The sequence below is a fragment of the Sciurus carolinensis genome, chromosome 2, assembly GCF_902686445.1.
Source record: "Sciurus carolinensis chromosome 2, mSciCar1.2, whole genome shotgun sequence".
NCBI lineage: Eukaryota > Metazoa > Chordata > Mammalia > Rodentia > Sciuridae > Sciurus > Sciurus carolinensis.
In genome coordinates, this window is record NC_062214.1 from 156,766,896 (window position 1) to 156,787,545 (window position 20,650).

At 36.6% G+C, this 20,650-nt stretch overlaps 1 protein-coding gene across 1 annotated transcript in view; it reads left to right on the forward strand.

The window, feature by feature from the left end:
* The window catches only part of Tmem260 (transmembrane protein 260), a 60,473-nt gene extending 42,654 nt beyond the window's left edge, over window positions 1-17,819 (forward strand). Inside the window, 4 exon segments of the mRNA XM_047541316.1 lie at window positions 4,827-5,003; window positions 7,382-7,435; window positions 8,869-8,959; window positions 14,248-17,819. Coding sequence (XP_047397272.1) covers window positions 4,827-5,003; window positions 7,382-7,435; window positions 8,869-8,959; window positions 14,248-14,502 — 577 coding nt within the window. The 3' untranslated portion in view covers window positions 14,503-17,819.
* Window positions 17,820-20,650: the final 2,831 nt, after the last annotated feature.

Below are 20,650 nucleotides of genomic sequence, written 5' to 3' on the forward strand. Positions count from 1 at the left end.
TATTATTATATTTTTACCTTTTCCAAAACATTATATAAATGGAATCACAAAGTGTATGTAATTTTTTGATAATGGCATATTTCACTCACATATGCCGTTGAAATCCACCCAAGTTTTATACATTAGTTCATTGCTTTTTGTTGCTGAGTAATAGTCTGTTATATGGATGTACCACAACTTGTTTATCCTCTTTCCTGTTGAATGATTGTGTTGTTTCTGGTTTGTGGCATTTACAGAGAAAGCTGCTATAAACATTCATACTTAAGTTTCTGTATGAATATTTTTTTCATACCTAGGTGCAGGATTAAGCAATTTGTTTTCTTACTGTCGAGTTTTGCAAGTTTTTTTTTTGTATGTTCTAGATACGAATCCTTTGTCAAATATATAATTGGTAATATTTTCTCATTTGTCTTCTTCTTAGATTATAAGAAGTCTTATAATCTATAATCTTTTTAGTCTATTAAAGATAAATAGTCTAATAAAGATAAATTTTTAGTCTATAAATTTTTAGTCTTTTGTGGAGATAAAGTTTTTTATTTCAGTGAAACCCTAATTATTTTTCTTTTATGAATTATACTTTTGGTGTTGTCTCTAAGAACTCTTTGCTAATCCAAGTCATGAAGATTTTCTTATGGTTTCTTCTAAGTTTTATAGTTTTGTTTTGTTTTTGCATGTGGGTTGCCAAATTGTCCTCATACTGTTTCTTGAAAAGATTATCCTTTCTGAAATCTTGAATTGTAATAACACCTTTCTTGTTAGCTACCAAAATAAACTTCTGGGATTTTTGATTGGTTCTAATTTGATTAGTGTTTCATGATGTTTTTCATCCTTTTTCTTGTAACCAACCTATATCATATTTAAAATGGTTTCTTATAGATAGCACGTGTTTGGATCTTGTTTTATTATACAGTCCATCTGTTTTTAATTAGTTTATTTAAAACCATTTGTACTTAATATGCTTAGTGTATATCTACCACTTTATTATTTGCTTTAAGTATATTCCCTATTTTTCATTTCATTATTTCCACTTTTCTGCCTTCTTTGGGATTGATTATTTTTCTATTAATCCATTTAATTTTTTTTTTTTTTTTTTTGGTACTGGGGATTGAACCCAGGGGTGCTTACCCACTGACCCACATCCCCACTCTCCATCTTTTTATATGTTTTTTAAATTTTGAGACGGCCTTGCTAAGTTACTGAGGTGGACTTTGTACTCATGATCCTCCTGCCTTAGTTTCCTGAGCCACTGGAATTACAAGAGTGCACCACTGTTCCCAGCCCATTTAAAATTTTTTACTGAAAATTTTTACTATATCATTTTTACTATGTGTCTTGGTAAATTTTTTTCTTTTGTTTTTTTAGTTCTGGTTGACCTTGAAATTATAGTATACATACTTAACTTTTTAGTCTATTAAAGATAAATAGTCTAATAAAGATAAATTTTTAGTCTATTAAAGATAAACCCCAGAAGGATTTTTTTTTTTTGATAGATAACAAGAAAGGTGTTATTGCATTTCAGTGATTTCAGAAAGGATTAAATTCCTTTGATCTTCCCACTTTTGTGTTGTTACATATATTATATCATACATGTGCTAATTTCAGTTTTCAAATTTTCAGATATATATTAAAGATCTTAAAAGAAAAAATTTCATATTTATATTTATCTAGCTATTTACCAGGTCTATTTTTCTTCCTTTAATCCAGTATTTCAGGTTTCCTTCTTGTATCATTTCCCTTTCTTCTGAATATATTCTTTTAACATTTATTTTAGAGTAGGACTGTTAGCAGTAGATTCTCTCAATTTTCTATTATCCAAAAATGTTTTATTTCACTTTCATTTTTAAAGTTATTTGTGAATATGAATTTTGTGTTGATAATATTTTTCCCAGCACATTAAAAATGTTATTTTGCATTCTTTTGACCTGTGTATCTTCTGATGAGAAATCCACAGCAAAAATATGTTCTTTCCCTCTGGGTGTTTTCAAGACTTTTTATTTGTCTTTAATATTCAGTGGTTTGATTTTGATGAGTCTTGGTGTACATTTCTTTGAACTGAACCTGTTTGGGGTTTGCAGAGTTTCTTGAATCTATAAAATTGTATCTTTCAAAAAATGTGGACTTCTCAGACATTATTTCTTTAAATATTTTTTCCTGATCCACATACTTTCTCTTCTGAGATTAATGACATAAATTCAGGTGCCTGAGATTCTACATTTTCTTCAGTCTTTCTTTTTAAGTTCTAAAATTAGGTAAGGGGTCCTATCTTCAAGTTCCTTGACATACTCCTCCTCCAAATTTATTTTAAGCACACCCAGTTAGTTTTTAATTTCAGTCATTGTAGTTTTTAGGTGTGTAATTTCCACTGGGTTCCTCTTTATATCTTCTTTTTCTTTGTTGAGATGCCCTATGTTCTCACTAATTTCAAGAGTATTGCCCTTACTTCTTGGTGCATGATTATGATGGCGTTTCTAAAGTCTTTGTGTGGCAATGCTAGCATCTAAGTCACGTTGGAATTGACATCTATTGATTGTCTTTTCTCTTGTGAGTTGAGATTTTTCTGGATCTTAACTTAACATGCTAAGTAATTTTGGATTATATCCAGTACATTTTGAATATTGGTCCTTATTTAATCCCAAGACAATGTCTATTTTTTGTTTGTTTAGCAGACCTTTGACCACACTCATTTCAGGCTGCAAGTGCTGGCCTACTTTCTGTGAGCTGTGGTTCAATTCCAGTTCTGTTTTTAAAATATTTGCAGTAGCATTTGGACCCATCCCATGGGGTGCTATCAGTATCTAATCTGAGATCTGGGTGGTAGACTATCCTATGGTTAATTTTGCAAACTCTGTTTTGGGTCAGATCCATGCATACTTATCTCTGACTAGGAGTTCCTACACAACTTTATGAGACTGGCCTTCTTGATTTCTGCCCAAAAGTACTGGTCATCCTAGTATTGCCCAGCTCCCTAAGATCTTCCTTCCTGGTTCTCTGTCCAGAGAAAATTTCCATTTTTTGCCATGCACTTCCTGTGACTTCTACATCTGGGTTCAGGCTGCAGGAGGACATACAAAAGGCAATGGGGATTGGCCCTCTGCTCTTGGAACCACGGCTCCTCTGGTTAGAGAGAAGGGTTCCCCTCCCTCAGAGTTTTAGGCTCCTGCCTGGCTGCCACTGCTTTCACTGTGCTGCTAACTCCACTGCTACCTAGTGTTGCCTGGTATGGGAGAAGGAGAAGAGGGGAGAGATCCAGGGGGTTTTCTCCACTCTCTCCAAATCTTAGGAGTTCACTTTCTTGCTCTTTAGGCAGAAATAAAAACTTTTTTTCTTGGAGTTCTTTGTGTCTTCATATGTACTGCTGGGTTTGGGCTTTCTTTGAGTACAATCGTAGCAATACTGAAGGGAGAATAGTGATAAGTTCACTGCTGATTTGATAGAACTTTTAATTCTGGTCTTTTCCTTAGACTTCTTTTATCATTTCTTTTCCAGAATCCTCAGATAGCTGCTGCATATATTATGTCCAGGAGCCATAGTTGAGTGCAGAGGGAGAGACAAAGTGAACTCACTCCATCTTTCTCAAAACTGAACTCTATTATGTTTTAAGAATGTACTTTATATCAGATATTTTATTTGATTTTAGAAAACCCTCAAAGACAGTTATCAGACCTATTTCGCAGGTGAGGAGACTACACACAGGTAGTTAATATTCCCAAAATCCTAGAGGCAATAAGTGATTCAAAAAAAAAAAAAAATCTAAAATCTAGCCAGCCTCAGTGACTTAGTATGACCCTATTTCAAAATAAAAAATAAAAAGAACTGGGGATGTGGCTCAGTGGTTAAATGCCCCTGAATTCAGTTGTCAATGCCAAAAAAAAAAAAAAAAAAAAAAGAAAGAAAGAAAAAGAAAAGCGAAATCTAAAATCTAAATTAGAAGTGTCTTGTTTCAAAGTTTTGTTTTTTTGCTTTTCACCAGTTTCCCCTACTATGTTCCTTTTTCTTTCCTACTTAATAATAGCTATTAAGACATAAACAATAAATTGGAAGAGAATTAGTTATCATTTTTCCTGAACAAAGCTTATTTTAACCATTTCTATTACTAATTTTTGCAGGAACTGAGGTTTCTAATAGTTATACTAATTAATTTTATCCAGCAAGTATTTATTATGTGTTAGGCATGTGTCATGCTGTGTAGGATTCAGAGTTACTAAAGGGATAGAAGGCCTATCCTCCAGATGCTTTTGGGCTACTCAGGGAGATTTACAAATACAAATAATACATTGAATATAATAATAACAAAAGATAAATAAAAAAAAAGTATAATGGGAATTTAAGGAAGGAAAGACTATGACTAAGTAGGGATACAAAGGAAGATTTGTATTTCCACCTGTAAAATAAAAAGAGATATCAAAGAAAATATGTTTACACATGAGACAATACCACAGCAGTTTTCCTGAAAACCATACTTGTCCCCAAGCGATTTCTTATGTTACCAACAGGAAGATTTTTTCATCCGTGTCTGTTTGCTCCCACTCAAAAAAAAAAAAAATCCTGGGGCTGGGGAGATAGCTCAGTTGGTAGAGTGCTTGCCTTGTAAGCACAAGGCCCTGGGTTCGATCCCCAGCACCCAAAAAAAAAAAAAAAAAAAATCCTGGTATTTTTACATTAAGATAGATTTCAGTCTTTTGGGGAAAGATTTAAATAAACCAACATCTTTACAAATGATATTGGTAATCAAGGTTTAAGGAGTCAAAAATGACCTTTCATAAATTATATTTATCATTTAGAATCTTAAGTTAAAAATACCTCACCTATTTTTCTGTTTTCAATAGAAAAGAAACATTTGTTTGCATAGGAATTCATGAAGGTGACCCAACCTGGAAAAAGAACTATTCACTTTGGCCGTGGGGGTCTTGTGACAAATTAGTTCCTTCAGAGATTGTATTCAACCCCGAGGAATGGATTAAACTCACAAGAAATATATATAACTGGACTGAAGAATATGGAAGGTATGAAAAGCAGTTGTATTTTAAGCAGAAGATGGCAGTTTTGTGTGCCTAAAAAAGTATACACTTTTAGATGTCTTTTAATTTTTTTTTGTTTTGTTTTTATGGTCAAAATTATGTGTTGCCCACAGTGTATCAGAAAACATGAAGAAAAAAGAACAATCTCCCTTAACTTCCTATTTACAGAATGATGGGACACAGAGGGAAGAGGAGGCTGAGGTTGAGGGGATACCACAAGAGTTAAATGTATGGCATCTTGTGCTTCCAGGCCTGCTTCCAATGCTGTATTGTCCACCACCCCATATCTCATTATCCTAAAATAAAAGGGACTCATTAATGGCAGTTGAACTTTCAGAGATAACTCTGCTGCCCATGATCGTTTCCACATGCATGAACTTGTCATATTCATTTTTTCAAGTATGGCAGATACAGGGGTTGGGATTGTGGCTCAGTGGTACAGCACTTACCTAGCATGTGTGGGCCACTGGGTTTGATCCTCAGCACCACACAAGTAAATAAAATAAAGGTATTGTATCCATCTACAACTAAAAAAAAAAAAAAAAGAGTGGCAGATATGGGCTGCACAAGTAACTTAGTGGTATAGCACTTTCCTACCATGTGCGGGGCCCTGGGTTCAATCCACAGCACCACAAAACAAAACCAAACAAAATAAAGGCAGATAATTTTTTTGTACAGAAGACCGAATTTGAGTACTGTTTTTTTCCCAGCTGTTTGGCATCATCCTGGTTATGTAATTCAGGGCATTACTGTTAGTCTTCCTTTAAGCATTTCATCATAGAGTTTACTGTCTCCCATATGAAAAATGGGTCACTGTCTAAAGAATTGCTTCCACTACCTATTTTTAATTTTTTCTTAGTTTTTAAATTATTTTATTTTTTATAATTATATGTAATGGTGGGATTTGTTATATATTCATACATGCACATGATATAGCAATATATTTTGGTGACTATCATTCCTCAGTGGTTCCTCTACTGATCTCTTTTTGATTTTCATGAGATTTCCCCCCCACCTTTCTTTTCCTTTTTTTTTTTCTTTAGCTTGCATATATGAGAGAAAATGTGACCCTTGACTTTTGGAGTTTGACTTATTTCACTTAGCATGTTCTCAAGCTCCATCCATTTTCCTACAAATGACAAATTTTATTTTTCCTATGGTTGAATATAAATATAAATTTTCCTTATCCATTCCTCTATTGGTGGGTACCTAGGCTGGTTCCATAGTTTGGCTATTGTGAATTGTGCTGCTGTAAACATGGATGTGCATGTATCATCATTATAGTATGCTGACTTTAATTCTTTAGGATCAATACTGAGGAGTAGGATAACTGGGTAATATGGTGGTTTTATTCCTAGTCTTTTGAGGAACCTTCACGCTGATTCCCATGGTGGTTGTACTAATTTACAATCCTTCCAACTTCACTACCTAATTTCAAAATTTTGAAATCCTTAAAAATTGTATAACCTATTGCTTATAATTCAAAAACAAAAGATAAGTTCACATAAACAAGTGCTATAAAGGTTTTTTGAATCAAGAGCAAACAGACCACATTGTTGCATTTATAGCCAGAGTTGGATAATTAGTCTTAAAAGAAAGCACTCTGTGACCTTTATAAGAAAAAGTTAGAAGTAACATATTCTTCAGATTGTGAACGAATAGTGTGTCTACACAGCACTGCTCAATGTCTCCACTCTATCAAAATACATACTAAGAGAGAAATTTTAATTGAGAAAAATCAGTAAATGTTTTGACTAGAGTTCTTTGTGTGGCATCATAGTCCTAGTAATGATTTATCCAAGCCAGGAGTCTCCTTCTTCAGGTTTATTCCCTTGTTTCACAGCTCCTGGGGTCTTCACTGTGTCTAGAGCATAGTCCATGCCTCACCTCTGCCCTGTTGCTGTTTAACAGCTCTTAATAACATCTGGTCCCCCAAATGCCTTTTGTTTGTTCCCACGAGGCACTAATTGCTCATGCAGATTAAGGACACATTTACTATAATTCCTTAACTGAACTTTTTTTAGGAGGATAAATTTATTCATTTGATCATTATCACTTCTTAAAGATCCAACCTGTTTGCCAGGTGTGGTAGCACACACCTGTAATTCCAGTAACTTGGGAGGCTGAGGCAAGTTAGCAAGGCCCAAAGCAATTTAGCAAGACCTTGTCTCAGAATTAAAATAAAAAGGGTTGGGGTTGTAGCTTAGTGGAGCCCTTCAATTCCAGTACTTCCTCAAAAAATAAAAATTAAAAAAAAGATTCAGCCTATTTTAGTGGCCTTTTAAGATTATAAAACAGGTCTTTCATGTCTATAGTAATAAATGTAACTGACAGAAGGATATTACTATTTTTTATAACTGTAGGTTTGATCCATCTTCTTGGGAATCTGTGGCCAATGAAGAGATGTGGCAAGCAAGGTGATTTATTACATTTTTGTGTTTGCAGTCTGTTTTTAATATGGCAGAGAAGTAGCCTGTGGCGATTTTCAGGGGTGAGTGGTAATAAAAATAACATTTATGAGCAACTATTTTGTTTAAGGCATTATACTAATAGTTTTTTGAGTTAATACAAATAATCTATTTTCATCCTCATAGCCTATGAAGTTGTTATTAATATCCCCACTTTATAAAAGAACAAACTGGAAGAAGAGGCCCATATTCAAGGCCACTTAGCTATTAGTAATGGAGCCTGGACTTTGACTCTAAAACACTCTTTAATTCCCTGTTTCAACTAAAAGTGAATGCGATTGAGTGGAAGTAGAGCATTGCAACCTTGTCTCTATGGAACACTTAATAGTGATGTTACTGCTTTTCATTATTTTTAAATGATCAAAACAACTAACATGAGAAAACTTTGGCCTAAATATTAATGGAAAGGCCCTAATTAATACACAGGGATGCCTTGCTCATAATGAGTGCTTCCTTCTGCAAAAGTGTATGCCAGGGACTGTGCACTGAGAATTGAGTTACGGTATTCAACGTTTACATATGTTTAAAGAGGTGTCAGGAAGCTGGGCACAATGATATACACCTGTAATCCAAGCTCCCTGGGAGGCTGAGGCAGGAAGATCACAAATTTGAGGCTGAGCAACTTAGTCAGACCCTATCTCAAAATGAAAAATAGAAAGGTTTGGGGATGTATCTCAGTAGTAAAAACATCCCTGGGGTCAATTGCAGTACTGAAAAAAAAAAAAAGCAATGTCAAGAAATAAACTCTAACATAATGAATATAAAAGTAGATATACCATAGTTTATAAATAATAGTTTTGAAAAAGGTCAGAAAACAACTCACTTCAAGTTATCAGCAGAGTTATAAGGACAAAAACTTGCCTTAAAGCCCTGGTCAAAGATACACGGTATGCACATTTCTTCACTGTGATTCAGTGTGGGAAAGCTGGGGAGAAATCACCTGAAAGAAGAAAGCAGTCGTTATTCGGGAAGGTATTGATTTAATTGGTGTGCTAAGTACAATTTGGATGAGTTCGTGGGGTCAAAGAATCTAGCCATCTATGAAGAGCTGGTCACACATGGCGTGAGCTACCATGACCGGCACCTTTAGAAATGTGCTGATAATCCACCAAGGCTCCCCCCTGTCCAGCTGCTCCTGTTTAAATAAATAATGTTCATCTGAAGAAGACCAGTATGTAATAGCAATGATGAACATAGACTTTTGGTAATAAATGCAGTGCTTTGGGGAAGGGGTTCAGAGTAAACTTCCATGAATAAGAAAGAATAAAAATAGCATAGTAAAGAGTTTTGTGCACTCCATACCACTGGAAAGCCTGAACGATTTAGCCCTGAATGTGAAATCAATGGTATGATTTTAAGAAGGTTCCCATTCCCACCCCCAGGATGAAAACACCATTCTTCATCTTCAACCTGGCAGAAACTACTGATATGCCTTCAAAGGTGAAAGCTCAGCTCTACTCCCATGCATATAAGGTATGTGAGATTTTTATAGAGAGAGATTTGGTGGGAAGATAGCAGTGATTGGGATGGAAAGAGGGTGTACAACAGAGTTTTTTTTTGTTTGTTTTGGTTTGGTTTGGTTTAGTTTGGTTCTGCGGATTGAACCCAGGAGTGCTTTGCCACTGAGCACTTCCCCAGCTCTTTTTATTTTTTATTTTAAGACAGGGTCTCACCAAGTTGCTTAGGATCTCATTAAGATGCTTGGGCTGGCCTTGAATTTTCAGTCTTCCTGTCTCAGCCTCCTGAGTGGCAGGAATTACAGGCACGTGCCACTGTGCCCAGATACAACAGAGTTTATATTTTGTTTCTAGCTTTAGTTTGGGCTTTATAAAACAATGTATATGGAAAAATAACTCAACTGTAACATAAACAATGTTTATGGTGGAGGGTAGACAGAATACTCCCCACCAAGATGTCTATATCCTAATATCCAGAACCTGTGACTAGGTTACTTTACATGGCAAAGGGGACTTTGTAGATGAGATTAATTTAAGGGTCTTGAGATGGAAGATTATCCTGGATTACTCAGGTAGGCCTGATGTAATTACAATGGAGGCAGAAGGGTCTGAGTCAGAGGAGATGCAACACAGAAGCAGACGTCAGAGAGGGAGAAATTTGAAGATGCTACACCACTGGCCCTCAAGATGGAAGAAGATGCTGTAGGTTAAGGAGTGCAGGCAGCGTCTGGCACTTGGAAAGTGTAGGGAAAAAGACTCTTCACTAAGTCCTCCAGAAGGAATTCATCCCTGCTGATTTTACAGTTTCTTACCACCAGAAGTGCAAGATTATACATATGTGTTTTAAGTTACTATGTTTGTAATTTGTTATAGCAACAATAGGAAATTAATATAATGACTATTAAAAAACAAATTACAGGTTATCCTCTGTATAAAAATCTTGACTCTGGCTACACTCGGAACAATAGGACAGTAATGGTCAGTAATTATTTGGGAAAAAAACAAAAAACAGTTCAATATCTTTAACTATCAGGGAAATGCAAATCAAAACTACATTGAGATTCCATCTTACCTGAGATGGGTATCTCCTGTGTCTCAGAATGGCAATCATCAAGAGTACAAATAATAGCAAGGCATGGTAGCATATACCTATAATCCTAACAACTGAGGAGGCTGAGGCAGGAGGATCACAAGTTCAAGGCCAACCTAAGCAACTTAGTGTGATCTTGTCTCAAATTTAAAAAATAGAATAAAAGGACTGGGGATGTGGCTCAATGGTTAAGCACCCTGGGGGTTCATTTCCCAGTAACCCCCACAAAAAAATACGAAACCAGTAAATGCTAGTAAGGATGTGGGGAAGAAAGAAGCCCTTATACACTATTGGTGGGATTGTAAATTAATATAACCACTATGGAAATCAGTGTGGAGATTCCTCAAAAAACTAAAAATGGAACTCTGGTATGATTCAGCTATACCACTTCTTGGCATACACCCAAAGGAATTAAAGTCAGCATACTATAGAGATACCTGCATGCCCATGTTTATTGCAGAACAATTTGCAACTGCCAAGTTAAGGAATCAGCCTAGGTGCCTATCAACAGATGAATGGATAAAGAAAATGTGGTATATATACACAGTGAAGTTTTGTTCAGCCATGAAGAACAAAATCATATCATTTTTAGGAAAATGGATAGAACTGAAGATCATCATGTTAAGCAAAATAAACCAGACTCAGAAAGACAAGTGTCACATTTTAAGGAGAAAAAAAAAGAGGACTTGAAAGTAGAAGGGAGATAATTAGAAAAGAGGAGGATCAGGAAAGGGGGAAGGAAAGATAAGAGGGGTTGTGGGGAGTGGAAATGATCAAAGTATATAATATGCATGTGTGAATACAACACAATGAAACCCATTATTATGTGTAACCAATATACACTAAATTAAAAAATTTTATGGCCATCGCTGATGGAGATTTTAAGAGTAAGATAAAAAGTCACAGAGGGAGGCCCTGTCTTCTAACTGGCTGCAGACAGTCAAATGAACCTTCCCAAGACACAGGCACACTGAGGATCCTGTGCAAATTGTTCTCTCCTGGGAAATGGAACACAGACAAGAGGCTTGCTCTAGCACTATCTCAGCAAGTCTCTGCTTTTTCTGTTGTTTATAGCAATGGGCTCTTCTAATGCCTTCAGATTGTCTTGGAGTCTTATATAAGAAACAAATATCCTAGCAAGAATCTATGAGCACAGAGCCCAGGACCTGTGTGTATGCAGTGAGGTCTCTGCTCTCTCTAGACTGCCGTGGAGCTGCTTAGCCAGGGCATTTGCTTGGTGCTGAGTCAAAGTAACATGGCTTTCAATAAGTATGACTAATTTTACTCCTAAATTCTCATCATTGGTTCATTGTTCATTTATGTAGTCCTTCATTCATGAAGCATTTATTGAGCACCAACTCTATTCAACATACTATGTTGGAGACAGTGACCTTGCTTCAACTATCAAAAAAGGTAGCAGGCTGAAGAGGGAGACAGATGGGCAAGTCCTCAGTCATAGTTCACTCTTGTACGTGCTGAGAGAGGCAAGCAGAGGTTCTGTGGAAATAGAGAGTCAGAGCTGGGAGGAAAGAGGGCAGGCTTCCAGAAGAGATGCCACTGGGATGTCCTTGAAAGATCAGAAGGAGTTGGCAAGACAGATGGTAGGGCAAGGAAGTGAGAGAGGCGGAGAGGACAGTCCATAAGGAAGGAACCCAGGGGCAAGGCAGGTTCCGCCAGGGCATCCCCCTGGAGGCCTGGAGGACAGCAAGGGAGTCGGTTATGGGGAATGGCACACTAGAACTCTGTCTGGCAGTTGCGAGGTCCAGGTTCTAGGCCCTCTCTGCCATTAATTGTCAATTGTGAGTCAGTTAACCTCTCTAGGCTTTAATTTTTTTCTTTAACAAAATATGGGCTTTAAACTTCAAAAGATTAACTCTTAACCAGGCGTGGTGACACACACACTTCAAATCCCACAATTTCTGAGGCTGAAGCAGGAAATTGCAAGTTTGAGGCCAACCTCAGAGATGTAGTGAGACCCCATCTCAAAAAAAGAGAAAAAATAGGATTGGGGATGTAGCTTAGTGATTAAGTGCCCCTGGGTTCAAACCCCATTATCACACCCATATAAAAAATAAGATCAGCTCTTATATCCTTGGATGTATCATATCCTGTTCATCTCTCATACCTTATAATTCTATGAAAAATAAGCAGTATTTGTTTGGGAGAGCTAGGTGCTGTAGTGCACACCTATAAGCCCAGTGACTCTGAAGGCTGAGGCAGGAGGATCAAAAGTTCAAAGCCAGCCTCAGCAACTTAGTGAGGCCCCAAGCAACTTAGCAGGAAACTGTCTCAAAATAAAAAATAAAAGGGTTGGGGATGTGATTCAGTGGTTAATCCCTGATACAAAAAAAAAAAAAAAAAAAAAAAAGGTGCGTATTTATTTTGGAGAAATCTGAGACTTATTAGTATTTCATTTTCTCATCAGTGATCTCTTCCATGGTCAGTTGCTAGGCCACCTAAAACCTCACTTCTGAATTTGTTGTTCCTTTGGGCAATAAGCTTTGTTTCTTTCAGTGAATACAGACTATGGGTATCTCCTGTATCTCCAAGTGTGTGATGCTTACAAGACAATTGAGGCTAATTTTTTGGTAGATCAAGACAAACACACCCCTATTACTGGTTTTTGCAGAATATTGTTAGGTGCAAAGGATATTTTTGTTGCCATTTGCATCACCTAGCTCAGTAGCTTAAACAGAACATTTAGTTCAGGTGACATAAGTTCAGGGGTGGTAGGGGAACATGGAGTAGCTAGCTCCTTAGGAACAAATTGGATAAGTTGAAAATGTTTCCAATTAATGGGACAAGTCCACTTAGATAATGTCATAGTAACACACTCAGAAGAAGAAATACAATTCCACATCATGAAAAATGATTGGCTTCTTAAAACTTCACACTTGTGGCTTAATAGGTCATCCAAATCAAATCAAAAATGCATCAGTTACAGAATGTTCTAGAAAAGGGTAATGTGGTTCTTCAATGCCTAAAAACTATAGTAGGTAGGTCACTTGAGCCTCTGATTCTCTTGAGCATCTGGGGAAACAAGGACTTCTTGAAGCACTGCCTCTCTTTTGTACTCCAAACTCTCAGTAGGATATTGAAAACAGTTCCTGAGCACCTACTTGGTGTGAGCAGCATGCTACACATGTTATACATATTCCTCCTCAGAGGGAATATTAGGTATCAAAATGACATATCAAACCTGGATTGTGGAATTTTTAACAAGATGCTAAGTAGGTATGCATTTGTCTTCTCTCGAGTAGGAGTTTTAGAAATAGATAATATAATTGGTTCCTTTCAGCAGAATGATGTTGTGAATGCAGTTCTAATTCAAAAATCACTTGTCCCATAGAAAACATTATTGCTGTTCTGTACTTAGAGAGTCTATAGGAAAACTCCTGGGAATCCAGCTGTAACTTGACAGTCCCCAGGAAAGAGGTGAAATTCCCAAAGAAGCAAGCATAATACTACATTTAGCAGATCTGTATTGGCTTTTTGTTTATTTATTAAATTTCAATGTGTTTCCTCTGGAAAACTCGATATTGAAAATTCAAATTATATTCAGTTGATACTGTCTCTGATGTTGGAAAATCAAAATTTGAAATTTCTGTGGGCAAAGTTTTAACTATCAAAAATGTAAGTTTTGCTCTCCTGCTTTAAGGCTATCTTTTAAATTCTGTTATGTTTAATCAACTTGATAATAGAATTGTTTGGATTGGTTCATTATTGTTATTATTACTGTTGTGTTCAGTGCAGAGAGAAATTCTTTTAAATAATATGGGACAAAATTTAAATTCCTTCAAGTTCTTTTTCCACACAGTCTTCTAAAGAAAATTGTCATTTTTTTCCCCTCCAGCAGCTAAATTTAGAGTTTCAACCTCTGCCTATTGAGTAAATAGCTTGCCACGAATTAGAATTAAATCCCTTTCCCAGAACATCTTTCTGGAGGAAGAGCATTTTGTCCTGACACAGTGTGTCTCAGGTTGCTCCTGCAACATCCAAAAACCCCAGAAGCAGTTTTAGATGAAGCATATTTGCCTCCTGCTACTGTAATAATTACAGTAACATTCTTGCATTTTCTGCATGGCCTAGCAACGATTAGATTTTACTGTAGGCTGCTTGGATTTTTTTTCCCCTAATTCATTTATGTTTTATGGTTTTTGGGGGAGAAAAGTCAAGGAATAACAATGGAATGCCAACATTTTTCCATTTTCCAGCTTTATAAGGAGATTGTCTATTTACAAAAGGAACACCCAGTGAATTGGCACAAGAACTATGCCATCGCCTGTGAGCGGATGCTGCGTCTCCAGGAGAGAGATACAGACCCTGAAGTCCTGTTGTCTGAAACCATCAGACATTTCCGTCTCTACACTCAGAAAGCACAGAATGATCCACAGCTAGCTGATATTTTAGTTGCTCTCAAGCACCTAAGAAAAGAACTGCAAAGTCTGAGAAATATGAAAAATGCCTGAGACAGCAAAATGGGAAAAACCCGCTCAACTTTCAGCTTCCCAAATTCTGAAGTCCAAAAGTTTTCCTTTAAGAAAACTGTATAAGAAATTGAAAACTAAGTCATCTGCCAGATACAAGTAATATGGTACATCAATATTGCTTAATGAATGTTTAGTGACCAAGGTGTGCTATTTATGCAAAATTCTGTTTATCCCATGTTACCAAATTAGCATATCCATGAGATAATTTTGCAGATTTTTTTCAAAAATCTTCAACAACCTTTCATTAGATGACTGTCCTTGATTCAATTAAATTCTAGAAGATAATGAACTATTTTCATAGACTTAAAATATCAACCGTGAATCTTTAAAGGGCCATGTTTATTCATACCAGACCAAAGACATTTTCTGTTTCCTGAAAATGAAATAGTTTTTTAAAACAATGGATCTCTCTATGCTTTAAATTAGAATTCCTTTTTCTTTAAGTCACTGTGGTTGTTACATAATCACACTTCAAGCTACACTCCAAGTAAGTGATATTTTGAAAAAAGTTCAAGTTTTATTGTCTTAGATAGTTTTCTGAATCACTAATTTGAGCTAATTTGATTTTTGCTTATTTCAGTTTCATAAACCAAATGGCAAGTAAAAAGGATTTTATATTTATGTAATTAATTTTATATTTATGTTTTACTTCTATTTGGACTTACAGGTCTAGGCCCAATAATTAGAGGTTCTTGCTGCCCACATGCAGAGGTTAAAAAAAAAGAAGTGGGGATTGAATTGGGGGGATGGGAAAGTTCAATAAATTCATTTCTGTTACAAGCATCTTTTATACATATTACTAAAGAGAACAGAGTAAGAAATGCAAATAATAGTTCTTTATTTTATTATGACAGTTAATTAATAGCAACCTGTTTTAATGAATAAAGTCACTCAGAGTCCTTCAGCACTTCCTAAGTAGAGGCCAGAATCTGTAGGGATTCTTTTCCCCCCAATTGTAGAGCTCCTAGACTCCAAGCACTATATAGGCCCCTGTATAGAAATGCTCACTAATGAAGAGGGAGGGCTAGAAGCTTGTCTGCATTCAAAGATCACTGGTGAGTCATTCAGCAAGAAAAGGCCCCTTACCAGGAATAGTCACAGTTCCGTGGCATTGTACTAGCAAAAGGGTCTGATCAAAGGTCTCCTGTGGAGCTTGCATGGTTCCCTTTCATACTACGACCATAATTAAAACCACTAATTCTCTTTTAAAATGCTGCAGGATGCCATGTAGGCATCTGTCTGGAGTGTCCTTTGTGATGTCATAAGCTGTTAAGGACCAGTGCCGAGGGCTTTTGAGCGAAATGCCAGTCATGAAGGTGCTTCAAGACAAGGGTGCCTCTAAAAGCTTGACAGGGCCTTGACTGCACAATTCGAGCTGAATTTGCCCCTTGTCAGCTGCCAGTAAATAAATCTCAAAGGGGGAAAAGCTGAAGTTTCATTACCTGATCCATGGGGCTTTGTTGGTTTTGGCATCACACAGGGGAAGCTCTTGCCCCGCCATTCTCTGGATTTGAAGATGTCCATTGGAGCCTGCAGTGCCTGGACAGGGTTCAGAGCGGAACCTTTTGAAGAGTGTCAATAGTTGTAACAGTTCAGCTGTTAGGAAGACAAATAAATGGAGGAGCTCATTAATCCGCTTTTGGCTCTCAGTGCCTTTTGCCCTTTTATCACAGCCTTATTAGGCTCCTACTCATCTTGAACCAGAAAAAAATGAATTGAAGTTGTTGAGTACTAATTGGCAAAGACTTTTAATCATGGGCCAAGAACTTTGACTGACTTGAAAGTAACTTCTCCACAGGGAAGAGCCAAAACCTGGTTTACCTTAAAACAAAAACCTGTTGGAGTTCAGTGTGGTATAAAAATTTAGGGAAGTGTTGATAAATTGTGTAAGTTTATCCATTTGAAAGAAATTATATAAGATTATGATTTTCACTTTTCAGAGGGAAAAAGTGTAATAAAATTTGAACATTCCTTAGAAATGCATTGTCTTTTTTGGTTCAGAAAGAGACTGCATGCCTATGTGTGATGACTGTGTTTGCTTCTGAGCACCTACATAAGTGTGAATGTTCATCTGAGCAACTACCAACATGTGATGTTTGAGAAACCTTGTTAAAAGTGTTATTTTCTAAAAATAACCTTAAGAGTAGCAAGGAAGGCCTCTTTTGAGACTATATGTGTGTAACTGTGTTCTAATGTTTGATTATTGTTGAATTGTACCTAGATTATTCTGTATTTGTGGAGCAGTGGCTTTGGACCACTCTTGCTTTGAGAAAGTAATATATATGGCCCAAAGTAGATAGAATTATGATTATTTAAAACTCTAAAACCACTGGTAAGCGGAAAAAATGTAAACTGAGATGAGATTTAGGTATGTTGGACTTCATTCCCAGATCATCTACTCTGAAGAATTCTTTCCTGTCTATTGTGGGAGCCTTAGCAAGTGGCTCTTACTTTCCTTGGGTAGTGCACAACAGCATAAAATCTGGTAGAAGGGGTTTATTTTAGTCTAACCCTCCCCTTCATATTGAAGAGATTGTGAAGGAGATGGCTTCTCATGCAGGATTTGGCCAGCATTCTCCGAGCAGTGTCCCAGGAGTGCCGTGGGTTGGCAGGATGACAGGAACCCCACAAGGCCAACTTCTGCCTGGACTTGGCCTGAGGAGCAAGCGGGAGCCAGCAAAACTGTCTGCCTCTCCACATGCTGCAGCACTGCTGCCTGGCATCAAGGCTGGCATACACCAGAGGGTGAGTGGAGAAGGGCATTGTGGCTTCCGTGCTGCCTAACAAGCTACCAACTCTCCATCGACTCTCCATCCCTTCCTGTTCCCGCTGATGGTTAGCATGGTTCTTGGTGGTGACTTCCCCTTTTTTTTTTTTTTTCCCCTCAAAAAAATCCATTTTTTAATGCCTTTCTTCTGTTAGTCAAAATGCAACTAAAATAGATGGAAATTGATTACTAGTGTACTATTTTGAAATTTTCAACAGAAATTCTGAAGTATTATTTCTGCCCATATTCTAGTGTTTTCCAATGATGTAACCATGATGTTTTTAGCCTTTATGCTGTTAAAGCCTATTTTGAGTGTTAAGAGTTGTCATTAGGATACCCTGCTGATAACTTGAAGTCATCAGGCTAGGATATGAAGAATAGAGGATTTAATTCATTTAGAAAGTTAAACATTGTCTTTCTTCATAATTCCTATCAGTGTCCTTCAGAAGTTAATAATTTAATTAATGCTTTTAATATTCAGAAATTTTAATTTCAAAGATTATTAAAAAATGAATCCTGTTACAGCAAATCCTTTTACTCTGTTTTACTTTTGGTATATTTTATAAACACATCAACATAGGGTGCTACTTAAAATTCCGTTCTTCTAACTAGCTCCAAGACCTATGGTTAGAGAAATTTAGAAAACAATTCAGCCCAGTAAGAGATTCACCCTGCTACTTTGTCCTCAAATTTTGTTGTGGATGCAAAACCATTCTAAAGCTTACACTTGCAAACAAGTGATGTTTCCAGGGATTCTGGGAACATCTAAAGGCCACGATCTTGGCACAGCATTACAGAGCAAACAGGGAGCTAAAGCTTAGCAGTGATCATGCTCAATGAAGACGTCGTTGTCAGTACCTTCTAAAGGTCTGTTTGATTTGGATCAGCATGGATGATATTTTTAAAAGCCCCAGGAATAGCACAGTGTGCTTACCTGGATATGGAAAGTAAACTAACAGAACTATATCTTGAAAGGTGTTTTCTCTCTCTCTTCAGAAAATAAGAAATCTGGTAGCTCTTCAACAATGTAACATATATTTGGTGGAAATTGTTTGCAATGGAAAGATTAGCTCATGTTATATTGCGGGGTGGTTGGGGGGTGGGTAAGTAATGGGGTGAGTAAGTAATGGTGCGTGGGCAGATGGAGGTTCCAAAACTCTAAATGTGAAACCAGCAATTTTTGGCCTCTTAAGTGTAGTTCTTTGACTCTTTTTTGCAGATTGAAAGTGTTATGGGCAAAGGTTAATTTTCAGTAATACACTTATTATGATTTTTTAAAAGTTGAGTTGATGAGTTTGAGAAAGTTTTAAGATAAAGGTCAAGTAAACAAATGCAAATAATTGATCTATACTCTATACCAGTGATCCAACTTCACAGAGCAACTAAGTAACTCAAGGCATTTTATAAATAGTTGCAAAATATAGGTTAGGATAATGTTGTTAAATTAAGGCATAATAAAAGATAAATAGAAATAAGTCAAAGTTAGGAGCTTTCATGAACTTGATTATTTGGAATTTGTTATGTCTGCTGTAAGTCACGTGGCATGGCACATGCCTTTAACCCCAGCTAGTGGAGGCTGAGACAGGAGGATCCCAAGTTCAAGGCTATCCTGGGCAACTTAGTGAGACCCTATCAAAATAAAAGAAAACAACAAGAGCCGGGAATGCAGCTCAGTGGTAGAGTGCCCCGGGATTCAAACCCCAGTGTGGCGGAAAAAAAAATGCTGGTGTAAGTAGTATTAGTGGAAGAAAAAGTACAATAGATAGAAAAAGAAATACAATCTTAAATATTAAGTTCATTTTAACTTACATGTTATAAATAGAAATTGTGAATTATGTCCTGCTCTTTAAACACACACACACACACACACACACACACACACACACACACACATATACCATAATCATCTTGTTTAGAAGTATTATCTGAAAGGGGATTGTTTTGTAATGTAACCTTTTAAAAAGATATAAAAGGTATTTGAAATTTCTTTCAGCTAACTGAAGTAGTCCCTAACTTGGTTGCACCATTAGAAATATCCTTAATACTTGTGGTTGTTTCTCATATGCAAAAAGTATGTATGCTTAAAAACCAAAAAGGGGAACATTGCTGGGAGAATGGGACCCTAGCTCTTATCCTGGTTGAATCACCATTTACCCTAGGACCAGGAGCATTAGGTAAGTGTAAGTCAGCAATTCCCTGGGAACCCTGGCATACTAAGGCTTGAACCCAGAACTACAATAGTGGACACATGGAGGATTTTAAGAAGACACTGAAAGATACAAGGACTAGAATCTTCTTTTAGTGTCTTCCCTCAAAATAGGTTTTGAAAATGGAAGGCAAACATTACATAATTGTTATGTTTTTAACAGTACTTTTAAACGTTAATGTAAACAAACCAAATTCAATTATTCTAGCAAAAACTACAGAAAAATTCAAAGGAATTATTTAAAAGCAGAAGTGATCCCGTCATCAGAAAAATAAGAGTACTTTTACTAAAGAGTTAAAAGCTAATTAAACAGGTAAAAAAAAAAACAAAACCTTGCTTAGAGAAGAATGAAAAGCCCAAGTTTAATTGTGCAGAGTTTAAAACAGGTCAGTTCACTGGAGAGTACTTGGTTTTAGTGTCATATTTATTTAATCTGTCATTGTTTTGCCACCAGTTATATCATGTTCATTCGATCATTCAATCAGTGGACTGGTATCAACAGTTATTGTTCTTTTAATGATCAAAATATTAACCATTATCATATGCACTCACCTGTGTTCAACCGGAGGCAGTTCCTCATCATGCAGAATTGTACCTGCTGGAGTGAATGTCAAACTGTGGGTCACAAAGTCAGTTTAGCAAGAATTGACCAACTTCCACCCCAAAACACACACTTCTGGTACAGGGGATTGAACCCAGGGGCACTCTGCCACTGAGCCTTGTCCCCAGCCCTTTTAGTTTTTTAATTTTGAGACAGGGTCTCACTAAATTGCTAAGGGCCTAGCTAAGTTGCTGAGGCTGACCTTCAACTTGCAATCCTCCTGCTTCACACTCTCAAGTAGCTGGGATTGCAAGCTACTAACCATTCCATTACCTGATCAAGCAGGGGTACCTGGCTTGACCAGCTTTTTCTTAATGAAATAGAATTTAAAATATCATAGTGCATGTGAGCTAATACAAGGGATGAGCATCGTTTCATGAAACTGTTTCATTTCATGTAGGTGTATGCACATGTATTTATAGATATGTGTGTATGCATATGTATGTAACTTTACATATATATCTAAAATCTATGTACTGTATAACAATACACTTATTGTGGGTCAGAGTCACAAATAAATTTGAAAGCCACTGGTTTAGGAAAACAATGTCAA